The 24,734-nt window shown below is 46.7% G+C and overlaps 1 protein-coding gene across 1 annotated transcript in view; it reads left to right on the top strand.

The window, feature by feature from the left end:
- Positions 1 to 296: 296 nt before the first annotated feature.
- The window catches only part of LOC109432051 (uncharacterized), a 69,764-nt gene continuing 45,326 nt past the window's right edge, over positions 297 to 24,734 (top strand). Inside the window, exons 1-5 of the mRNA XM_062842409.1 lie at positions 297 to 310; positions 380 to 1,142; positions 1,200 to 1,360; positions 20,015 to 20,278; positions 20,440 to 20,621. Of these exons, the coding sequence (XP_062698393.1) occupies positions 297 to 310; positions 380 to 1,142; positions 1,200 to 1,360; positions 20,015 to 20,278; positions 20,440 to 20,621 (1,384 nt within the window). The remainder of the gene's footprint in view (positions 311 to 379; positions 1,143 to 1,199; positions 1,361 to 20,014; positions 20,279 to 20,439; positions 20,622 to 24,734) is intronic.

Raw genomic sequence — 24,734 nt, forward strand, 5'->3', positions numbered from 1 at the left:
AAACCTCGTAGGCGAGAGCAGCAAAAAACACATGACATATGCAAATTTTTGCCCGATATCAGCAAGCACGCCGTCGTCGTCGTCGTCGTCGCTGGCGGTTGATCGTCTGTCCGGACGCTCGCCTGGTCATCGTCGTCATAGAGCTCCCGTAGGTGTATAGTTACGCGACGCGAAACCAGTCGTCGCCATGTGCATCGCATACTGGTCAGTCGATCGATCGATCAGCTTCATTATTTACTACTACTGTTGTTGATGTTATTACAGCGAAGAATCCAGCGAGACTCGTGTCTAAGAATATGAATATGCGTGTGTTTATCGTAGCTGCGCGTGCTTCTGTTTCTCCGGAATCGAAGTGCCTATCAATCGATCAGTGATCCAGAGGAAACCGATATCCAAGACAGCTGGAAAATGTGAAACGTGATCCAATCGTCCCAATCCAAGCGAGCTCTGTGTATGGTTGGAAAATCTGTCGAAATAGAGAAGCCCAGTCAGTGCCTACTAAGCATTTTGAATTGAAATCGTCGAGGGGGGTTGCGATAAGCGTGATCAAGACCGTTACCATGGAGAAGGAAAAGGTGGAGAAGGTGCGAGCCCATCGGAAACGATCGTCGGAGTGTAAGCGGGAAAATCTGCCGACGCCACCGCCTGATCCCACGTTGGGAACTGCGATGCCTTCGCCTACCGGAGGAGATCCCTCTCTGGAACCGCTCGGGGACACCAGTTTAGAAACCGATCCCTTCAAACGACTCTTCACGTACAACGAACGGGAAAGTTTGTTTCTGAAACTGCTATGTGATAGTGATACCAGTTCTAGTCTAAACAGGATACTGCATTCGCCGGTGGGCGGTAGTGGAGGGGAGGGGGACTCAAGTGGGACGGGATCTTCCGTACCACCGCCGACCCTAAAGATCGAGGGTTCCGAGGCGGCAGCATTCGATTCGCCCAATGAATTCCTCATGTTGCTGAACCGAACGGGCCCTTCGGTCGCGGCGGCCCTATCAACCAAAGGAGCCCTCGATCAGCTCGATCGGTTGCATGATCTGATCAAGCAGCTGCTCACACTCCAAGAACAAAACATGCGCATGCACTGGCAGCTGAGGAACGTGGAGATGATTCGAAAGCTGAAGTTGATGCAAAACTCGGTGAGATTTTGGGATTGTTCAAATGGTAAGTTTTGTTTCAAAACTCGATCATTGCAGATCAATAAAGATCCGGAGGCGTTTTTGGCTGGCGCCCTGCAGCAAGAGGACAATTCGGATAACGATCTGCTGGACAGTGAAATCGAGCACAATCTGGCGCTGTTGGAAACGATCCTGGCTGCCGGGAACAGTGCCAGTAGTAAGCGGAGTAGCTCGAAGAGGTAAGTGCCTAGATATAGCTTGTGTAGGGATGCTCTTGAAAAATATTGAACGAATTATAGCGAGTTCTTGGTCAATGAGAGTCTATTAAAGGTGGGGAAGAAGATACTTCGTGTGCGTGAGATCCGTGTCTGGTGCAAAACATGTCACCACTACAAGCAAAGCGAGCTCCCATAAGAACGCGTGTCAAATAGTGACGTCACTATTTGTGTTTACATTTTTCTTTGTTTACTAATACACAGCCATCTCTTCTTCTTCCTCACCTGTAATATACTCTCATTGGTTCTTGGTTACACACGAATTCGTTAGTGTATTCTCTGTGCGCCTTTGTAGATTATATATTCATATTCTAGTATAGCTACGTCATAATTTCTTTGATGATCTGATCTTAAAAAAATTAAAAAAAAATACATTTCGCAGCATTGTACGATGAAAATATTGATAACATGGCCTTCTAGTTCTGAACCCAAGATTAGCTTATAATGTCTCTTCAGCTTCCGGGAAACGTAACCCTTAAGGTTGAGAATGTTGCGTAACTCAATGCAATAATAAATTTTGTTACAACTGTAGATACCATATTCTGACTCGTAGTTCAGTTTGGATAATCCTAGGCATATCATATTTGATATTCCATAAACTCCAATTAGTGATGGGAACACTCACTTGCAAAGAGATCCAATCCCAAGTAACAATTCCATCGCTGATTGGTTTTGTTTGATTTTTATTAGGGTTTTATCACAGCAATAATCAAAACTCACAGTTTTATGATTACTTTAATGAAAACCATTGGTGAAATGTTTTATAGTATACTTGGAGATATTCATAAAGCCAGATTTTAAGAGAAAACAAAACTCTCCGATATGTAAACTGTAGTAATAGAGACAGAGAAGAGAATGATTGAAGCGAAAAATTTGCGCCTTCTGATTGGCCGACTCAGTGGAAAGCTAGAATGAACAACAAAAGCGAACATACAAAAAGAGCTGCGCATCGTGGATTCAAGTCAGTTGATAGACGATAGTGGATACGAACGGACGCACCAAAAGGCATCAGCAATGGCATTTGCAGTACACAGCAGTCCACCACAGAGAGGTTTTAAAGAGTTTCCTCTCTGCGGTCGGTGTTGTAGCTGTAAGAATAGCCGCAGCGGTCACGACATAAACCTTCTGGCATCCATTATTATCACAATAAAACTTTTCAAACTCTCAACAGATGGCGGTCCGTTCGATTAGTAACGACATCTGTTGGTGGAAAAGCAGAAACTACAACACTGCTAGGTTTATTGCGGTCATCATAAAAGTAAACTTGCTTTCGTTTTATTTTCGTTAATTTTGGTCGTCGCCATATTGAAGAATTAGCTGACGTGAATGGAAAATAGTCAATTTTCTCAAATAAGCAATGAATTGATAGTTTGCCGCCGTTTCCATAACATGCTCATATAAACAAACTCTCTCAGCTGAGTTTTCTTGCGATTCGAGATAGTTTTGCGAAATAAACAAATTGATTCATTTCATTCCAAGATGATAATGTTCATTATTTTCGAAGCGCATTAATTTTATGTTTCTGCAACCCCAATATTCACGGTAAAATTGAATGCGCATAAGCCTACCACCACAATAACTACTAAAATATTTCTTCGAAATGATCGCTTTCTACTTACGAATGATGTGTCCTCCTGAACTTCACGTGCCACCGAAAAAAACTTTTCTGCATCTTGAGGTGTCATAGTTTATGTTGAAAACAACAATCATCATAACCTGTTTTCGTGAATGGAAATTTTTTCAACTAGGTTTGAAAACAGTTTTATTGCTACTCTTATTGTGGTTTGCAAAACCTCTCCGAGAGTGGAAGATGCTCTTAAAGAGGTTGTCAAGAGATTTTGATGGATAAATCAGTTTTATTGCAAGTTTTATAAAATTGGTCATGAAGATCTTTTATAGAGCAGAAGAAAATGTTACTTGGGATTATTTGTTATCTGAGCTGAGATGTATGGCATTGAAAATAGTGTATGAATGACTTTTACGTTGTAGCTGAAAAGTTTGCCAAATTAAGTATTAAAGGGTCGCAAACACATACCTATGTGTTATGTTATGAGCTATGAAAGCGACTTTTCACGACTTTGGCATATATGTGGATTCTTTGGGGGACTCCTTCCAGGATTCTTCCGGAGGCCCCTTTGAGGAATCATCTGAGAACTCCTTTCGGAACACCTCTGGGATCTTCTTCCGGGATTTTTTCAGAACTTGCTTCCACGATTTCTTCAGGAACTCCTTTCTGAGTTCCTATAGGAGATTCTTCTGAGATTCCTTCAAGAGCTTCTTTTCGGGATTCCTCCAAAGGTTCTTGCGGGGTTGCTTCAGAGATCTTTCTGATATTCCTCTGGGAACTTGTTCCTGATGGAAATCTTCCTAGAGGTTCTTAGAAGTATTTTAATGAATTCCTCTAAGAGTTATGCATTTCCTTGTGGAATTATTCTAGAATTTCCTAGAAAACCCTTCTTGATGTATTCCTCCAAGAATATCAGAAATTTCTTCAGCAGTGCTTTGCACTTCCGGGTTTAAAAAAAATATGGACTAAGAAAATCTCGGAAGGGATTCCTGGAGCTCCTAGAGAAATCGGAGAAAGGATCCTTTGAAGTCCCAGAAGTAATCTTAGAAGGAATTCTGGATTCCTAGAGGAATCCCAGATAGAACCTACTTAGGCATCTAAGAAGAAACTCCTGGAAGAATCCCAGAAAAAAACCTAAAGATATATCTCCAAATGGAGTTCTGAAAAGGAAAAGGTCTGAAAAAAAAAACACGAAAGAAATTCTTGGTGGAGTCCCAGGAAAAATTGCTTGGGTAATTCCAAAAGGAATTGTTGGAGAAATTTCGGAATGAATTTCAGATATTACGGAAAAAGTTTCTAGAGGAATTCAGGAACTGCTGGAAGAATCCCAAAGAGCATTTGTTCGTTAAAATATCCGGAAAGGATCGCAGGAGTACCCATGGAGTAATTCTCATTCAAGATGGAACTGCTTAATTAATTTTAGAAGAAACTCCTGGAAGAGCTCGCGATGGGACTTCTAAAGTAATCCCACAGATAACAGACGTTTATGCTAATATACAAAAATAAGAAGAAATTTGCAAAGGAATCCACGAAGCAATTCTTGGAAGAATCCCGAATGGAATTCCCCTGAAATCCTAGAAAACTCCCAGAGGAAACTTCAGAAAAAACTTAATGAATAAAGATGTCAGATTAAGCTTCCTGAAAAATCACAGAAGGAACTTCTGGAACAATCTTGGAGAAACCATGGTAGAAATTCCTGGTGAATTCCCAGGAAAAATTGCCTAGATTTGGAAAAGTGTTGGAATACATTCCAGACATTTCGGAAGCAATTTCTAGAAGGATCCAGGAACTCTTGGACGAATTTCGGAAGGCGTTCCTCATGATATCCGGAAGAATCCCAGGAGTACTTCGTGAAGGAATCCCAGATGGAACCGCATTAGGAATTTCAGAAAAAGTCCTGGACGGGTTCCAGATAGAACTTTTTAGGAATTTATTCATAAACACCCGAAAAAATCTTTTAAGCAACTTCCTGGGAATCCCAGAAGAAACTCCTGAAGAAGTCCCACAAAAAATGGAAGGAAACGCGAAGGAATTCTCGGAAGATGTGAAATTCTAAGAAGAAGAAGCTTCTGGAGGGGTTCCACAAGCTAGGCATAAATCAGCACACTTTGGTAAGCCCGTGAACCTCACATGTTGATTCAAATCAAAACACCTATAGGGAGCTGAACGAAAGTCCAAATTGTAAACAACAAGGCCACCAAACGTCAAATATTTAGAAAAAAAATCCCATAGCAACCATGGCATGCAGTGCCCTATAGGGCACTGCATGAAACTCTCTCCATCTCTTTCACTCTTACAGAAATTTTGTAAACAACAAGGCCAAGAAACGTCAAAATTCCATACAAAATCATAACAATGCAGTGCCCTATAAATTCTATCAGGGCACTTTATGCTGCGGTTGCTAAGATAATTTTTTTAAATCTGTAAAATTTCGTGGCCTTGTTGTTTACGATTCGGACTTGTCAGTTTTCGTACTTAAAAAAAAATTCGCCTGCTTTTCATGGGTGGTTCAATTTAATTTGTGAAGTACGTGTGTGTGGGAAAGTATACTGATTTATGACTTGATGCACGGTGGAACCCCTCCAGGAGGTTTTTTCTGGCATTCCACACAAATTCCATCCGAGATTCCACCAACAAATTTGTTTCAGAACTCCTCCAGGAGTTTCTGTTGAGATTTTCAAAGAGTTCTTGATGAGATTTTTCCGAGGGTTTACTTAGGAATCTTTTCTTCTTCTAGGATTCCTAATTTCTTCTGAGATTCGTTAAAAGTTCTGGAGGAATTGCTCAAAATTCTCCCTAATTAACTCTTGGACGATGTCAATTAGAAATATCTAATAGATTTCCAGAATTCAGAAGGATCAGCAGGAATTCTAAACGAAACCTTTGGAGGAAACCAAAAAAGAGTTCCTAGACGAATCCGGGGAAGAGTTCCTGAAGAAATCCTGGAAGAATTCCGACAAGAGTTCTCATAGGAATCCCGAAACAGGTTCCCGAAGGAATCCATGAAAGAGCTCCTGAAGATACTCCAGAAGCAGTTCCTGACAGAATCCCAGAAGAAATAACAGGATTTCTTGAAGCAATCCAAAAAGTTTTGAGTACCGTCTACCCCCGTTGGTTTGACCGCATCTAATTTGAACACTTTTTAATTTGACCCCCGTTAATCTGCACATCGTTCAAACTAAAAATTGTTCAAAAATCATCAATCAAAACAAAACAGCAAAAAGGGTTACCATCAGTTTGTTTTTCGATGCCCACAGGGTTACTAGAAGTTCAAATTAAAAAATGAACCCCGTTGGTTTGCATGAGGTGTCGTTCAAACCAACGGGGGTAGACGGTACTGAGTACTCAAAGAATTCCAACAGAAACTCCTGGAAGAATCCTGGAGAAGTTTTCTGAGGAATAGGAATACTACTTGTAGGATTCCTAGAAAGATCTCAGAAAGAATTCCTGAAGAAAAACCAGGAAAAACTCCGGGATGAATCTCGCATGAAATACCTGCAAGGAATCCCAGACGGAATTTTGGAAGGATTTTCTGCGGGAATCTTGGAAGATATTCCTGAAGATAGAACTACTGGAGGAATCTGGAATAAAATCCCGGGTGAAATTGCTGGAGTTCCCAGGCATATTTTAGTTGGAATAAATTTTGGAAGCAAAACACTTATAAAGAGTTTCCAAAAGAAACTATTAAGAATCTGGAGGATTCCCGGAACTCCTGTAGAAATCCAGGAACAAATCCCTGGAAGTCCCAGAAGGAATATCTGAAGGAATCCTGAAAGAAGTTTTTTTTTTTTAAATCTGAAATAATGAGATTTTAGCTCTAGGCTAGTTTATCTCGGGACCCACGCTTTACTTCCCTCCCGAAGGAAGAACTCATATTTTGTGAGTTTGTCGGGAGTGGGATTCGATCCCAGGTCCTCGGTGTGATATTCACGTGCTTAAGAACCATACCAGGTACGCTCCTTTTGAAAGCAGTTCCTGGAAGAACGTTCTAGAGGTCTCAGAAAAAAAAAAACAGATGGAGCGGAATTAATTTATAGAGAAATTTTGGAAGGCAGTTTGAGGGTGTTCGCTCCCAACGCGAAGTATTATTTAGATTTTGACCCTGTTTCCCCAACCAAACTAACCTCGAGTCGCCGCGAGTAATTTACGGCTCCAAACCCACTAACAATCCCCTATCACCCTCACACACACCACGTCGTTTGTGTCTGCCCACCGAGCGACGACGTAATGATTGATCATGCAAGGATCGACCGACCAACCACGCGTGGCCGCGTGTCCTTATGTGCCAGCCGACGACGACGACCTAACCATCGCACCACCGCCTATGTAAATGGAAGTTTCCACCATCGCCACAGCGCAGCGCAAGCAACAAATTTTCTACCTCCATTCAGTTGCTACCCGTCCTTCAAGAAGATTGCGTGCGCGAACATAAAAGAGTCTTTTTTCAACCACCAACCTGTACAGTCAAGAAATATAGTAGTTAAGCAGTTTTTAGTAGACAACCGCCTTTTCCTCCCCAGTGGAAGCCACAGCCTTTCTGAAGGCTAAGTGTCCCTCCTTCCTATCGAGCTACCGGTCCTGTGTGTCTGTTCCTCCGACGGAACATTTGGTCCTAGCGAACCGGATAAAGGATCCAGTGCCTCAAGAAGCTGCAACCGCAGCTGCGTTGTCGCCAATCAGCCGATTGGGACAATTCCTTCCATTGCTGTCGCCGACAGCATACAGCAATCCTACCGAGAGGGTTGCTGGTGTTCCCGCCCCGGTAGTTCGATTCCAGAGATTTGTGTGATTTCCCGTGGCTTTCATTGGCGGAGTGAAAGCGTTGCCAAAAAGCAAAAGTGAAGTGAGTGAAAAAGTCCGAAACCATTCCACCCGAAAGTGAATCGCGCGCGTGTGTAGTGGTTCCCAATCACCAGCGGTTCCCAACCGCAAAATGACCGAATTAGAAAAGCTGTTCGCCCAACGTAGCCAAGTTGAGGCAAGAGTGAACAGGCTGCGAGAACAGATCCGATGTGATAGTGGCATCCAACCTGATTTCCTGCAAATGAAGAAATTTGAAAGTGAACTCCAGTGCTACTATCAGAAGTATCAGAAAGTGTATGGGGAACTTTTGTCCCTTCTCCCAGTTAAAAGATTCGAGGAATTAGATGAAGATTACTGGCGCTTCGAAGATACCCACAACGAAGCCTGTGTTCTGGTGGAAACCCTGTTGATTTCTTGCCCGACCACCAGTGACAGGTTAACCAAGCTAAAGTCCACATCCACCTGCTTCGATGCGACCACTTCACGCTGGTCCAGCCCTCCAATCCGAAGAAGCCAGTCACCGGGTCCAACGACGGAACAGTCCGTTCCGAGTCCTGACGTGTTTGAGAGGTCACGCTCGTCATTGCCGAAAGAGGTGAGTACGAGTGTTTCCAATCCAATCCAGACCGAGAAGCCGCGACGCGGCGAGGATTCCGACAAGAAGAAGACGCTTTTGCGTGGACCGGCCGAGGTCCCATCCGAGAGTGATTTCGTCGAGGTCACTATTCCTGAGTCGGCAGCCCCGCCGGCCGAAGAAGCAGTCAAGCGTGAAGAAAAGGTGACAACCGTTGCCTTCGAGAATCCTTCGACGAGCCAGGAGGACTTCCTTGTCGGCAACGAGCCAGCCAAGTTTGTCGACATTCCATCCGAAGATCCCAAGACACCGACGTCAAGCAAAGCGCCCTCTGGAACCAACCCTGTGGCGAACCCGTTCCCAACTCCATTCGACCCGAGTGGAGTTCATCCGAAGCTGTCAACGATTCCTACCGGATTCCATCCGGTGCTGAAGTCGTTCCGACCGCCACCAGGATTCCATCCCAAGTCCAAGTGGAACCCGAGGCCAACCGGATTGCCTCCGGTGTCCCAGAGTCCGACCGGATCCTTTCCGGTACCACAGCCGCCCCAGTGCAAGGCCGGTTCCCTTCCGGCAAACCAGCAGCAACGAACTCCGACCGGTCTCCTTCCGGTACCCCAACAGTTGCAGTCCGTGACCGAATTCCGATCGGTACCCCCGTCGCTCCAGTCTAAGGCCGGATCCTTTCCGGCATTCCAACCGCAACAGAATCCGACTGGTGTCCTTCCGGTATCCCAGCCGTTCCAGTCTACGACCGGTTCCTATCCGGTATCCCAGAAGCTGCAGTTCGTGACCGAATCCCGTTCGGTAACCCCGCAGTTCGAGTCTACGACCGGTTCCCATCCGGTACCCCAGCAGTTCCAGCGTGCGACCGAATCCCATTCGGCAACCAATCCGATCCTAAGGTCTACCGGAGCCAGTCCGGTGGTCGATTCCGCCCTGATGCCCGTCGATACCCGTTCGGCGGCCAAGACGATCAAGAATTCTACCGGTACCCGTCCGGTGAATAACTCCGATATGATGTTCGTCGGTTCCAGTCCGACGGTCAAACCAACTAAGATGCCCATCGGTGCCCGTCCGATGGTCAAGTCCAACGAGATGCCTACCGGTTCCCGTCCGGTGGTCAATTCCATCCAGGTGTCTGCCGGTTCCTGTCCGGTGGACAAGTTACTCCTGATGTCCGCTGGTGCCAGTCCAGTGGGCAAGCCTAGCCTGCGTTCATCGTCTATCGGTGCCAGTCCGGTAGTCAATCCAACCGTCGATACCCATTCGACGGCCAAGAAGAGCAAGATGTCTGTCGGTTCCCGTCCGATGGTCAAGTCATTCGAGATGTCTGCCGGTTCCTGTCCGGTGGACAAGCCGATCCTGCGCCCACCGTCTAGCGGTACCAGTCCGGTAGGCGAGGCAACCGTCGATGCCAGTTCGGCGGCCAAGACGCCCAAGATGTTCGCCGGTCCTCCTCCGGTAGCCACGCCGATTCTGATGTCCACTGGAAACAGTCCGGTGGGCAATTCCGATCCGATGTCCGTCGGTTCCCGTTCGATGGTCAAACTAATCCCGAGGTCTGCTGGAACCTGTCCAGTAGACAATTTCGCCCTCAAGTCCGCCGGTTCCTGTCCGGCAACCAAACCGAAGCTGATGCCCATCGGTGCCCGTCCGGTGGTCAAGTCCGCCGGTTCCTTTCCGGTGGTCAAGCCACTTCCTGAACACGCTGGTACCAGTCCAGTACGAAAACGAATCCTGACGTCTGCCGGTGCCCGACCGGTGACGAAGTCCATCATGATAACCATCGGTACCTGTTCGGTGGTCAAAATGTCCTCGAAGTCCGTCGGTACCTGCCCGATGGCCACGACGTTCCTGAAGCTCGTCGGCACCAGTCCGATGATCAAGCCCAAGCCGTTTCCGAAGTCCACTGGAACAAGTCTAGTGGTGAAGCCGACCGAGACGTCCGCCGGTAGCAGTCCGGCAGCGAAGCCCTACATAGTGTCAACCGGTCTCTACCCGGTAACCAAGCCATCGCTTATGTTCGCTGGAAGCCGTCCAGTGGACAAACCCGTCCCGAAGCCTGCCGGTACCCGTCCGGTGACCAACTCAAACCTGATGTCAACAGGCAATTCTACAGTGAACCCGCCGGTGCTCCTTCTTGTGATGTCAGCCGGCATCCCGCGAATTGCGAAGCCCATTCCGAAGATTGAGATGTGTCTAACCAGAAAGCGAAGCCCACCGACAGTCGGAATCCATCCGGCACTCAAGCAGATCCAGAGCCTGGAAGAACGAGTCCCAAGCCCGAAGATAGCCGGAACCCGTCCGGGAGTTAGAGAACCTCCCGAGAAGAAGAAGAAGTGGATCGTGGTGTTCTCGACGGTGAACCAACCACCACTGGAGCCGACGCCGGTCAGCCTGACTGGTGAATATAAGCAACTCCATTTCGACCCGTGGCCGAGGAAGCCACCCGATGAACCATCCAAGCGATCCCGACCCAGCGAAGCCATTTCAGAGCGCGTGACCCGAACGCGTCCACCGAACGACCCGAAGAAAGACGAGCCAGACGCCACAGGTGAGCAAACATTCGATCTGTGGTGTGTGCATTCCCTATCCTGGCTTTACGTGGTTCCCCCAGTCCTCCATTGAAAACCCCTAACGAAATAACAAGTCCCGTTCTTGTACTGTCTTTGAGTTATCTAACCTTGCCTAGCCCAGAATGAAGTTCCTGTGAATAGAAAGATCCCCTTGAAGTTTGTGTCCCTTGAACCTCCTAGTAACCTAGAGCCCATACTATAATCCGAATCTGATTGCCTTTTAATTTCCTATTCCATTAAAGATGAAGACCCTACTAAAGAATCTAAGATGTGGCCCTGCCCCACAATTCCACTTGTTCTTCCAATGTACCATGATTTCTTCCTCTGTATCCTAAGTAAGTTTGAAGCCTCCAATCCTTAAGTCAGAGAATCCAGCCAAGTCTCCTAAGTTTATAAGATTGAATCCATCTAATGCCTTTCCTTAAGTCCCTTTGCCAAACAAGTCAGATTGCTTATCCTTGAATGAAATTCATGTACCCTAAGCTCCAAATCCTACCAAGATAGCCAAGAACCCAATATACAGTCCACTCTCGTAGAATTTGAATTTCCAACATGAAGCATGAATTTGTCATTGATAGCCCTTCTAGTTTTTTCCAAAAGTTAACAGAAAGATTTCCTACGCCTTGAATTTCCTACCTCAAGACAGATATATCCCAAACCTACAAAGAAGTTTTATCCTCCAGAACTCATAGCGTTCCAGAAGAGTCAGGTCCATTGTTCAGTCAAGCCTGCAAGTCCATCTCAAGTTACCTAAGTTGTACTGTTCTAGGAATCCCCGTGAAGGATTGATCCTCCTAAAAGACCATTTGCAAGTTCCTTGTTGTCCCTCTGAAGATATCATTTAGCCATGTTTTTGAAAGTCTCCTGATTGTTAGTCCTCCTAAGATAAGTTGCCTCCCTGATCTAACCATCCTAGCAATTTCCACCTTTTCCGGCCGGGGAGTATGTTCGCTCCCAACGCGAAGTATTATTTAGATTTTGACCCTGTTTCCCCAACCAAACTAACCTCGAGTCGCCGCGAGTAATTTACGGCTCCAAACCCACTAACAATCCCCTATCACCCTCACACACACCACGTCGTTTGTGTCTGCCCACCGAGCGACGACGTAATGATTGATCATGCAAGGATCGACCGACCAACCACGCGTGGCCGCGTGTCCTTATGTGCCAGCCGACGACGACGACCTAACCATCGCACCACCGCCTATGTAAATGGAAGTTTCCACCATCGCCACAGCGCAGCGCAAGCAACAAATTTTCTACCTCCATTCAGTTGCTACCCGTCCTTCAAGAAGATTGCGTGCGCGAACATAAAAGAGTCTTTTTTCAACCACCAACCTGTACAGTCAAGAAATATAGTAGTTAAGCAGTTTTTAGTAGACAACCGCCTTTTCCTCCCCAGTGGAAGCCACAGCCTTTCTGAAGGCTAAGTGTCCCTCCTTCCTATCGAGCTACCGGTCCTGTGTGTCTGTTCCTCCGACGGAACATTTGGTCCTAGCGAACCGGATAAAGGATCCAGTGCCTCAAGAAGCTGCAACCGCAGCTGCGTTGTCGCCAATCAGCCGATTGGGACAATTCCTTCCATTGCTGTCGCCGACAGCATACAGCAATCCTACCGAGAGGGTTGCTGGTGTTCCCGCCCCGGTAGTTCGATTCCAGAGATTTGTGTGATTTCCCGTGGCTTTCATTGGCGGAGTGAAAGCGTTGCCAAAAAGCAAAAGTGAAGTGAGTGAAAAAGTCCGAAACCATTCCACCCGAAAGTGAATCGCGCGCGTGTGTAGTGGTTCCCAATCACCAGCGGTTCCCAACCGCAAAATGACCGAATTAGAAAAGCTGTTCGCCCAACGTAGCCAAGTTGAGGCAAGAGTGAACAGGCTGCGAGAACAGATCCGATGTGATAGTGGCATCCAACCTGATTTCCTGCAAATGAAGAAATTTGAAAGTGAACTCCAGTGCTACTATCAGAAGTATCAGAAAGTGTATGGGGAACTTTTGTCCCTTCTCCCAGTTAAAAGATTCGAGGAATTAGATGAAGATTACTGGCGCTTCGAAGATACCCACAACGAAGCCTGTGTTCTGGTGGAAACCCTGTTGATTTCTTGCCCGACCACCAGTGACAGGTTAACCAAGCTAAAGTCCACATCCACCTGCTTCGATGCGACCACTTCACGCTGGTCCAGCCCTCCAATCCGAAGAAGCCAGTCACCGGGTCCAACGACGGAACAGTCCGTTCCGAGTCCTGACGTGTTTGAGAGGTCACGCTCGTCATTGCCGAAAGAGGTGAGTACGAGTGTTTCCAATCCAATCCAGACCGAGAAGCCGCGACGCGGCGAGGATTCCGACAAGAAGAAGACGCTTTTGCGTGGACCGGCCGAGGTCCCATCCGAGAGTGATTTCGTCGAGGTCACTATTCCTGAGTCGGCAGCCCCGCCGGCCGAAGAAGCAGTCAAGCGTGAAGAAAAGGTGACAACCGTTGCCTTCGAGAATCCTTCGACGAGCCAGGAGGACTTCCTTGTCGGCAACGAGCCAGCCAAGTTTGTCGACATTCCATCCGAAGATCCCAAGACACCGACGTCAAGCAAAGCGCCCTCTGGAACCAACCCTGTGGCGAACCCGTTCCCAACTCCATTCGACCCGAGTGGAGTTCATCCGAAGCTGTCAACGATTCCTACCGGATTCCATCCGGTGCTGAAGTCGTTCCGACCGCCACCAGGATTCCATCCCAAGTCCAAGTGGAACCCGAGGCCAACCGGATTGCCTCCGGTGTCCCAGAGTCCGACCGGATCCTTTCCGGTACCACAGCCGCCCCAGTGCAAGGCCGGTTCCCTTCCGGCAAACCAGCAGCAACGAACTCCGACCGGTCTCCTTCCGGTACCCCAACAGTTGCAGTCCGTGACCGAATTCCGATCGGTACCCCCGTCGCTCCAGTCTAAGGCCGGATCCTTTCCGGCATTCCAACCGCAACAGAATCCGACTGGTGTCCTTCCGGTATCCCAGCCGTTCCAGTCTACGACCGGTTCCTATCCGGTATCCCAGAAGCTGCAGTTCGTGACCGAATCCCGTTCGGTAACCCCGCAGTTCGAGTCTACGACCGGTTCCCATCCGGTACCCCAGCAGTTCCAGCGTGCGACCGAATCCCATTCGGCAACCAATCCGATCCTAAGGTCTACCGGAGCCAGTCCGGTGGTCGATTCCGCCCTGATGCCCGTCGATACCCGTTCGGCGGCCAAGACGATCAAGAATTCTACCGGTACCCGTCCGGTGAATAACTCCGATATGATGTTCGTCGGTTCCAGTCCGACGGTCAAACCAACTAAGATGCCCATCGGTGCCCGTCCGATGGTCAAGTCCAACGAGATGCCTACCGGTTCCCGTCCGGTGGTCAATTCCATCCAGGTGTCTGCCGGTTCCTGTCCGGTGGACAAGTTACTCCTGATGTCCGCTGGTGCCAGTCCAGTGGGCAAGCCTAGCCTGCGTTCATCGTCTATCGGTGCCAGTCCGGTAGTCAATCCAACCGTCGATACCCATTCGACGGCCAAGAAGAGCAAGATGTCTGTCGGTTCCCGTCCGATGGTCAAGTCATTCGAGATGTCTGCCGGTTCCTGTCCGGTGGACAAGCCGATCCTGCGCCCACCGTCTAGCGGTACCAGTCCGGTAGGCGAGGCAACCGTCGATGCCAGTTCGGCGGCCAAGACGCCCAAGATGTTCGCCGGTCCTCCTCCGGTAGCCACGCCGATTCTGATGTCCACTGGAAACAGTCCGGTGGGCAATTCCGATCCGATGTCCGTCGGTTCCCGTTCGATGGTCAAACTAATCCCGAGGTCTGCTGGAACCTGTCCAGTAGACAATTTCGCCCTCAAGTCCGCCGGTTCCTGTCCGGCAACCAAACCGAAGCTGATGCCCATCGGTGCCCGTCCGGTGGTCAAGTCCGCCGGTTCCTTTCCGGTGGTCAAGCCACTTCCTGAACACGCTGGTACCAGTCCAGTACGAAAACGAATCCTGACGTCTGCCGGTGCCCGACCGGTGACGAAGTCCATCATGATAACCATCGGTACCTGTTCGGTGGTCAAAATGTCCTCGAAGTCCGTCGGTACCTGCCCGATGGCCACGACGTTCCTGAAGCTCGTCGGCACCAGTCCGATGATCAAGCCCAAGCCGTTTCCGAAGTCCACTGGAACAAGTCTAGTGGTGAAGCCGACCGAGACGTCCGCCGGTAGCAGTCCGGCAGCGAAGCCCTACATAGTGTCAACCGGTCTCTACCCGGTAACCAAGCCATCGCTTATGTTCGCTGGAAGCCGTCCAGTGGACAAACCCGTCCCGAAGCCTGCCGGTACCCGTCCGGTGACCAACTCAAACCTGATGTCAACAGGCAATTCTACAGTGAACCCGCCGGTGCTCCTTCTTGTGATGTCAGCCGGCATCCCGCGAATTGCGAAGCCCATTCCGAAGATTGAGATGTGTCTAACCAGAAAGCGAAGCCCACCGACAGTCGGAATCCATCCGGCACTCAAGCAGATCCAGAGCCTGGAAGAACGAGTCCCAAGCCCGAAGATAGCCGGAACCCGTCCGGGAGTTAGAGAACCTCCCGAGAAGAAGAAGAAGTGGATCGTGGTGTTCTCGACGGTGAACCAACCACCACTGGAGCCGACGCCGGTCAGCCTGACTGGTGAATATAAGCAACTCCATTTCGACCCGTGGCCGAGGAAGCCACCCGATGAACCATCCAAGCGATCCCGACCCAGCGAAGCCATTTCAGAGCGCGTGACCCGAACGCGTCCACCGAACGACCCGAAGAAAGACGAGCCAGACGCCACAGGTGAGCAAACATTCGATCTGTGGTGTGTGCATTCCCTATCCTGGCTTTACGTGGTTCCCCCAGTCCTCCATTGAAAACCCCTAACGAAATAACAAGTCCCGTTCTTGTACTGTCTTTGAGTTATCTAACCTTGCCTAGCCCAGAATGAAGTTCCTGTGAATAGAAAGATCCCCTTGAAGTTTGTGTCCCTTGAACCTCCTAGTAACCTAGAGCCCATACTATAATCCGAATCTGATTGCCTTTTAATTTCCTATTCCATTAAAGATGAAGACCCTACTAAAGAATCTAAGATGTGGCCCTGCCCCACAATTCCACTTGTTCTTCCAATGTACCATGATTTCTTCCTCTGTATCCTAAGTAAGTTTGAAGCCTCCAATCCTTAAGTCAGAGAATCCAGCCAAGTCTCCTAAGTTTATAAGATTGAATCCATCTAATGCCTTTCCTTAAGTCCCTTTGCCAAACAAGTCAGATTGCTTATCCTTGAATGAAATTCATGTACCCTAAGCTCCAAATCCTACCAAGATAGCCAAGAACCCAATATACAGTCCACTCTCGTAGAATTTGAATTTCCAACATGAAGCATGAATTTGTCATTGATAGCCCTTCTAGTTTTTTCCAAAAGTTAACAGAAAGATTTCCTACGCCTTGAATTTCCTACCTCAAGACAGATATATCCCAAACCTACAAAGAAGTTTTATCCTCCAGAACTCATAGCGTTCCAGAAGAGTCAGGTCCATTGTTCAGTCAAGCCTGCAAGTCCATCTCAAGTTACCTAAGTTGTACTGTTCTAGGAATCCCCGTGAAGGATTGATCCTCCTAAAAGACCATTTGCAAGTTCCTTGTTGTCCCTCTGAAGATATCATTTAGCCATGTTTTTGAAAGTCTCCTGATTGTTAGTCCTCCTAAGATAAGTTGCCTCCCTGATCTAACCATCCTAGCAATTTCCACCTTTTCCGGCCGGGGAGTATGTTCGCTCCCAACGCGAAGTATTATTTAGATTTTGACCCTGTTTCCCCAACCAAACTAACCTCGAGTCGCCGCGAGTAATTTACGGCTCCAAACCCACTAACAATCCCCTATCACCCTCACACACACCACGTCGTTTGTGTCTGCCCACCGAGCGACGACGTAATGATTGATCATGCAAGGATCGACCGACCAACCACGCGTGGCCGCGTGTCCTTATGTGCCAGCCGACGACGACGACCTAACCATCGCACCACCGCCTATGTAAATGGAAGTTTCCACCATCGCCACAGCGCAGCGCAAGCAACAAATTTTCTACCTCCATTCAGTTGCTACCCGTCCTTCAAGAAGATTGCGTGCGCGAACATAAAAGAGTCTTTTTTCAACCACCAACCTGTACAGTCAAGAAATATAGTAGTTAAGCAGTTTTTAGTAGACAACCGCCTTTTCCTCCCCAGTGGAAGCCACAGCCTTTCTGAAGGCTAAGTGTCCCTCCTTCCTATCGAGCTACCGGTCCTGTGTGTCTGTTCCTCCGACGGAACAGAGGGAATGTAGGAACTCTTGAAGTAATCCCAGAAGGTATTTCTTAACAAATCCCAGATAAAGTCTCTAGAAGAATCTCGGGAGTACTTCCTTGAGGAATCCTGTCAAGAGCTCTTGAAGGAATCTCAGGAGAAACTCCTGGAAGAACCCCAGAGGGAAATTCTAAAAAAGATTCTGAAGGAATCCCAAATAAACTCCCAGAAGATAAAAACTCATCAAAAACTTCCTGAGAAGAAACTTTTGACAAACAAATATCCTGTGAGACCTCATGGAATATTTCTCGAAGAAACTACCAAAGAAATTTCCTGTTGGAACTTCTGAAGAAACTCTCGATGGAATTTTCCTAGAGGTATCCCTGGAGAAATTCCTGGAGGAATCCCTGGAGAAATTCCTGGAGGAATCTCTGGAGAAATTCCTGAAGAAATCTCTGGGGAAATTCCTGCAGGAATCCCTGGAGAAATTCCTGGAGGAATCCCTGGAGAAATTCCTGGAGGAATCTCTGGAGAAATTCCTGAAGAAATCTCTGGGGAAATTCCTGCAGGAATCCCTGGAGAAATTCCTGGAGGAATGCCTGGAGAAATTCTTGGAGGAACCCCTGGAGAAATTCCTGGAGGAATCCCTTGAGAAATTTCTGGAGGAATCCCTGGAGAAATCCCTAGAGAAATTCCTGGAAGAATCCCTGGAGGAGTTCTTGGAGGAATCCTTCGAGGAATTCTTGGAGGAATCCCTGAAGAAATTCCTGGACGAATTCGGGAAGGAATTCCAGGAGGAATTCCTGAAAAAAATCTGGAGGAATTCCTGAAGGATCCTCGGGAAGAATTCGTGGAGGAATCTCTGGAAAAATTCCTGGAAGAATCCCTGGAGGAATTCCTGGAGGAATTCCTGGAGGAATTCCTGGAAGAATCCTTGGAAGAATCCCTGAAGGAATCTCTGGAGGAATCCCTGGAACAATCTCTGGAAGAATTTCTGGAGGAATCTCTGGAGGAATTCCTGAAAGAATCCAGGGTGCTATGCAACCCTGTCACATTTATTCTTGCTTGCTAAATTGTATTCAACACACATATGGCCAAAACAGCTTTTATTATGGAAGACGACAGGAAAAACAAAAGCCAAACCGTCTCCCGAAGACGCTGTCGTGGTCAAGTACATTCGTTTGACATTTTTGTTTCGTGCAGTAGTACGATTGCTTGTGTAGCGAATGTCGGAAACAAAGGCAGCCGAATATCGACAAAAAGGTGTCAATGACTGTGATCTCTAACAAGACTGATCCCCGGAATGCTCCGCTGAGATGCTCCAGAAGATCGTGGAAACGTTGTTCTTGCACTGCGATACTAGACCATGTGCCCCGTCTTCTATGACCAAACCGACCAGAGCGACGTGCCCCGGTGACAAATGACGAGCTCATCGCAATGGTCCACTGCACGAACTTACGCTGGCCTGCTTACCCTCACAGAAAATTTGACGTTTGAGAGGTGCAGACGTCAAATTTCGTGTGAGAGTAAGCAGGCCAGTATAAATTCGTGCAGTAATCCATAGCGAGGTCACTCAAGTTGAAGGTTGAACAAGGCTTCGAATCCGGATGGTATGCCCACAGTAGCCCTTAAGGTGGCTATCGAGGCGGGCCCTGACATGTTCAGAATGGCTATGCATATGTGCCTAGTATAGATAGTAGAGTAAACATAGATTCGCGGACATCGCTGAGTGAAATGTTTCAAGCGTGTGAATAGTATTTTTCAAGAGTGCGACGGTTGAAAATGACGTCATGCGCCCCATTGGTGTTGTTGGAATCATGACGTCATGCTCGTTTGGATACAGATTTTGACAGTTCGTTTGGATACCGAGATATATCGAGAAACAAGACGACTTTGGGCTTTCGGATTACCAGTTCGGCTTCCAGCAAAACCGATCGACGTTGGACGCTTTTAGGGCTGTATTCAACACGGCTGAGATAGCGCTCCAAGAGAAGCGAAGGCGAATCCGATATTTTGCGGTCGTTACGCTAGACGCGAAGAATGCGTTCAACAGCGTCAGCTGCGGTATAGTCTTCACAGACTGTCCAATTCGTGCTTCTCGCTAAAGCAGGGTTACAGAACGTTACAATGATGATAGAATGTATATCATTGCTTTAAGTGGTTGTTTAGCCTTCGCTGACTAGGACTACGATTAGTCTAGACAAGGTTTCCAGCAAGCACGGGGGTAAATGTTCATCGCGAAAAGTGCTGCTCGTTTCATTGGTGAACACTAGCGAACCTGGTGGTGGAAGACAAGCTTTTGTGTACACAACTAGCATAGGGCGGACGGCGTAGCACGCTTTGATGATTTTTTTTATTTCTCCATAGAATTTCGTTCCAATCTAGTAGTCCCATCGACAATTTTACGTCTTCCACCTCGAAACTTCAGGTTTGTTCTAAGATGCATATCTATTCTGTGCAGCAAGCCCAACCTCTGGGGTTCGTGAGTCAACGACCCCACTCTACAGCCCAGGCATTGAGTTTCGTCCAAGTTTCTTCATTATTCGATCGATTACGTGATTCAACCGATATATCGTCCAACGTTGGGGTGCGTAGCAGCTATGTTGTAGATGCCGCTGGCGTTGACGAATCCCTTTGTCGCGCGATACACTATTTCCTGTACGGGATATCTTTTCGGCTGCATCCGATACCTAGTTAGAATACTATCGCTTTAATAAAAAAATTTAATAATTCTAAGTAAAACGACTACAAATTCGATATTCTGCAGCTCACACTTACTCCTTTTTTCCATCACCTAGGGAACGCAGCAAATCCGTCATCAACGAGGAGATCTCCGGCATCTACCAGAGCTTGAGCATGAGTGCCAGCGGTGGCAGCAAGGAAAGTGGCCGCAACTATCCTCTTCGGCGGCAAAGTGCCATTTCCGATTTCAAGCCGAAGGTGTCCAAGTGGACCAAAGTGAAGGCTGCCTTCAAGTGGGAGAAAACTAGCGCACTGCCGGCGGCCAGCGAAATCAAAACTTCGGAGGCGATGATGATTCCGGTTAATAATGAAGTGGCACGGTAAGGGAATACGACATCAACGTGGCGTGATATCGTAGTAGACCGGAGTACCAGTTACTACTATGATTCAAAAGCGATGAGTGGTTTTTTAGCCTACTCCGATAGTTTCTTAAACAATTATCCTCACTCATCCAATCTATTTTGTTTCGTCCACCCCTCAGCTATCTCCGGGTACCGTCGGTGCCCTGTGTGGGAAGTTCCGGCGATTCGGTGTTCAGCTCATCGTCCGGTATCGTTATGAGTGGCGGTTCCGCGCCGGGAACCCCCGGCGAGAACAGTTTGGCCAGTTCCGCTGAAGATCTTACCGCCGCCGATATGGTCGATGACAGCCGAGGAGCACGAAGTGAGTATTCCTGTTTTATGATGAAAACTCTCCTCAAATGCGATCTGGAACGTTTCGACGCAATGCGTCTATCCGTCCGTCCGAGAGCGAGCAGGTCGGATTGAAATTATCCATTCGAACCGTGTAAATCATATTTTCGCCGTAATTCCATCTCGAGCGCAGAAAGGAAAGGCCGTCGTAAAAGTGTTTGTTATTTCAGCGTCGTCGGTGCATTGCGCGTTTCTGGCCGCGCCTTGTTCGGGAGGGTATTTTCATTGGAAAAATGAATAACGAACGCAGTAGCCCGCACCGCTGCCGCCGTGGTCTCGAAATTAGGGTGGGGTTTATTTTGAAAAATCTACCCAGTATGTGATGGTAAGGGCCGGGTTTGATTCCTGGTCGCTTCAAAAAATTTTTGTAATGGAATTTTTTTTGACTTGCTCCTCAGCAAGCCTCGTTGGATAAATGTTCGACTCGTGCTGTAAATAGCTATTATGCCACCCTTGAATATCAATCTTGAATATCGCATATACTAATCCGGAGATCATTTTCTACTATTCCTCAAAAAACCCCAATAGATTTTTTATAATCAACCCCACCCTATCCCTCGCCACGTATCAAAAGAAATGTTCCAACTTTCCAAACAATGAGATTCCAGCGGTCGAGCGAGAGCACTTAAAATAGCAATCATCTAGTAGCCAGCGCTACTCTTTTGAGAACCGCTCTTGGTGCCGAGTTTTGGCAGATATGGGACGTGCTGTTCTTTGAGCAATTGCAAGCACCCATCACCAATCCCAGCAGGCCAGTTTGATAAATAAACACAGGAAAAATCGTTTGGAGTTGGACTTTCATTGGATGCACAGATAAATGGACGTTTCATTCCTGTGTGTGTTAGACTAGATGATGAAGGTAGCAGTTGAAGGCACATACCAACTTTATGGGATTTTGACGTTTAACAGCGTGACAAATAAATGGCTCCAAGGTACTTTACTTCACTGAACAAGTTTTACAATCTACTGCTTTGTATGTTCTGTTGAGAGAAAGACCAACCATGCGTCTCCATCGATATGATTCCAAGAACATAATGAGATTGCAAAAGCTGAACTAGGAATACCGTTTCGAAAATTTACAATACATACAATACATATAATGTTATTTTAAGAATTTAGGACACGTAAATCGTTTACATTGAAGCACAACTTGTCATATAAAAAGTGCGATTCTCGCAAATTTCCACCCCAGATCCCGCAGGAATTTGGTTCTCGAAATTTTCTTTGGTCACCTTTAACCAGAGCTCTGCTGCGTCAACAGTGCATAGTAGTGCAACCCAACCTAAAGGTTCCTATCAACGTCATCATCACACATGCGGTCGTCACCGCATACAATGCGGAACGCATTTCAACAAGTAGGCGATTCCTTTTGCACCGGATGGCGACGATGCACATTACCAGCCACGAAATTACTAGCCTACTTTGCCGGTACGCTGTACCGTATGCTGCGCTGGCACTGTTCTTCCGATACCAAAATGACGCTTCAGCACGTTGCTGACGTACGCATTATGTATCCATGTGTCTTCCCTGCTTTGGTCAACTATTGTGGGATTCCTCTCAAACTACATATATTTACATGGGTAAGGAGGTACGTAACCGAATCAGATGTGTTGCGTTGCATCTTGAAGAAACACAGTGTGCACTATTTTTAACCGTGCATGACATAAATAGATACATGAGCAATCCGGACCGGGTACGGTCCGATGCGGTGTCATTGGCCAACTTACTGTCCGCCAGAAAGTGCGCGCGCCAAAGTTCGCATAAATTTAAGACCGCAGTGCGAAGTTTATGCTGTGTAATATGGTAACAGATGGTATGCATGTTACACATCATGAAATGTTCTGAGGTATCTTGATTCTTGACACCCCGCAAAGCGCCTTACTGAAACTATTTGAAATCCACTATTTTGAAATTTTGACCAGTTACTTCTTTTAGGATGCCAATCAAAATATGGGGGTGGACTTGAGAATCAGAGAACATTTTTGAAAAGTTGGACAGGCCTAACCTATAGTCTCTCCGATACTTTCTAAAACTCCCAGAATACCCCTGAAATTCCTCATTGAATCCCTCTTGGAACCCTCCTGAAATCTACTCATATCCCTTTGAAGCCCTGCATGGCCACCCCCTACAATCTCCTTGCTACCCACCTTTTCTAAAGTTCTGGGTGTAGGTGCCCGAATGTAGAAAAAAAAAAAACTATCATCACATAAAACTGAATATAAACAATACAAAAGAAAAGGATAGGAGACATTGAAGGTTTTCGATAAGAAGCTAGTGGTTACGGAAGCGTATGTAAGGGTTGTACAGAAGTCATTGTGACTTACTGCACAGCCCTTACATACGCTGTGGTGGCTGTTTTGTAACCATGTGTGTTGCTTTGGTTCTTATAGTAATTCCAATGTACTTCAGGGGCTGGGAATAGGTTTTAAAGCTAAAACATGATTTTGGAGATTCAAGTACAAACATTGATCCAAAATGTACTGTCAAAAACTGTAGTTTGCATGATAATCGTAGGTGAATGATCTTGACTGTCATGCAACAAAAACATTCCGCATGACCAGATGAAACAATCATGGGTGCTGTGACATTTTTTTTTTTATTCACAACAAAAATGTAGTGGATTGGCAAATTGCCCAGACAACCAGTATGCGTATAAGATGTAGCATAAGATGATAAATTGGAGGCCATATACGTGCATGCCTCCATTTAGGCGCGTGTAAAATGTACGCATATCGCCTCCACTTTAGCATCTTATTCAACATCTTATACGATCACTGGTTGACTGGGTGAGTGAACTAATGAAATCTAAGTGCTTCCGAAAACTGCGAATGGGACATGCGTATAACTTAGGAAACGGAAGTGTGAAGAAGCGGAGACAAAGGTTTTCGGATTATGCGATCCGAGAGTCATAATCACCACTGGAGCAGTGGAACAAGAGTCAGTGGCTCCCAACTGAATAGTTACGGCCCACATCTAATAAATCAGAAAGACTCATGCCATATGGATATTTTCGGACTTGGCTCATTGAGTTGATGTTGGAACCCGATATCCAAGGCCATTTTGGAATTAAAGATTGCGCTTGGGGTCTTGGGGACAATATAGGGGCACTACTGGGGGTTTCCGAAATCCTCAAAAACGTCTGTGTAACGACTCTGAAACCCACCGAAAATCCTCTAATACTTCTTGAAATACCTCCGAAATCCCCCCAAAACCCCCTCGGACCCATGTAACGCACCTTAGATTCTCCGAAGCCCCCGAAAACTCCAATGTAACGCCTCCAAAACGTTTCTGAAATCCACTGAAAATGCTCTGAAGCTGCCTCGGACCCCATGTAACGCACCTTAGACCCCCTGAAATCCTCGAAATTGCAATCCCCCTAAAGCCCCTGAAACCCCATGTAACGCACCTTAGATCCTCAAAAACCCTCGAAAACGCCTATGCACAGTGGTACCGCCATAGGCCAAAAATCGAAAAACTGATTTTGTATTTCATGATTTTGTATAATTTTTATAAATCAATTATGTTCCCAAGAATGCAGAAAAGCCATTTTTATGTAAGTTTCTGTTGCATATTTTGCTTGAGAGCGTGGGTACTGTTATGCAATTTTACATTCTCCAAATTTGTCGAAAAAATCACATGACTTTTGAGTTGTACACCGCGTCTTCGTATAACAAAACCAAGTAAATTTTCAATTAGTTTTCAACGCAGTGAATCAGAATAGATGTTTGTCTTCCAATTCGAAGCGCCAAAAAGCGGAACTGGATGTTTTTGGACCAATGGGGATGTGATTAATAGGCACATAATTTCACCTATAGAATATATACATAATAAAAATTCATGTAACATTTCATACATGTTCTTAACCACATTTAATCAATCGTCTGCCAGTAAATGATCAGATTTGAGTAGGAGAATCAATCTGTGAAGGTTGTAGCTGCAAATATCTGCATATAAGTTTGCAGGATGTATTGGAAGTTTATTTTTATAAAAAAATATATATTGAAATAACTACAAACTTATATACATATACTAGTATTTCTGTATTGTCTCAAATGCGTACCAAATGACTGAAATTTTTACAGGA

This window comes from Aedes albopictus, chromosome 1 (genome assembly GCF_035046485.1).
Source record: "Aedes albopictus strain Foshan chromosome 1, AalbF5, whole genome shotgun sequence".
In the NCBI taxonomy this organism is placed as follows: domain Eukaryota; kingdom Metazoa; phylum Arthropoda; class Insecta; order Diptera; family Culicidae; genus Aedes; species Aedes albopictus.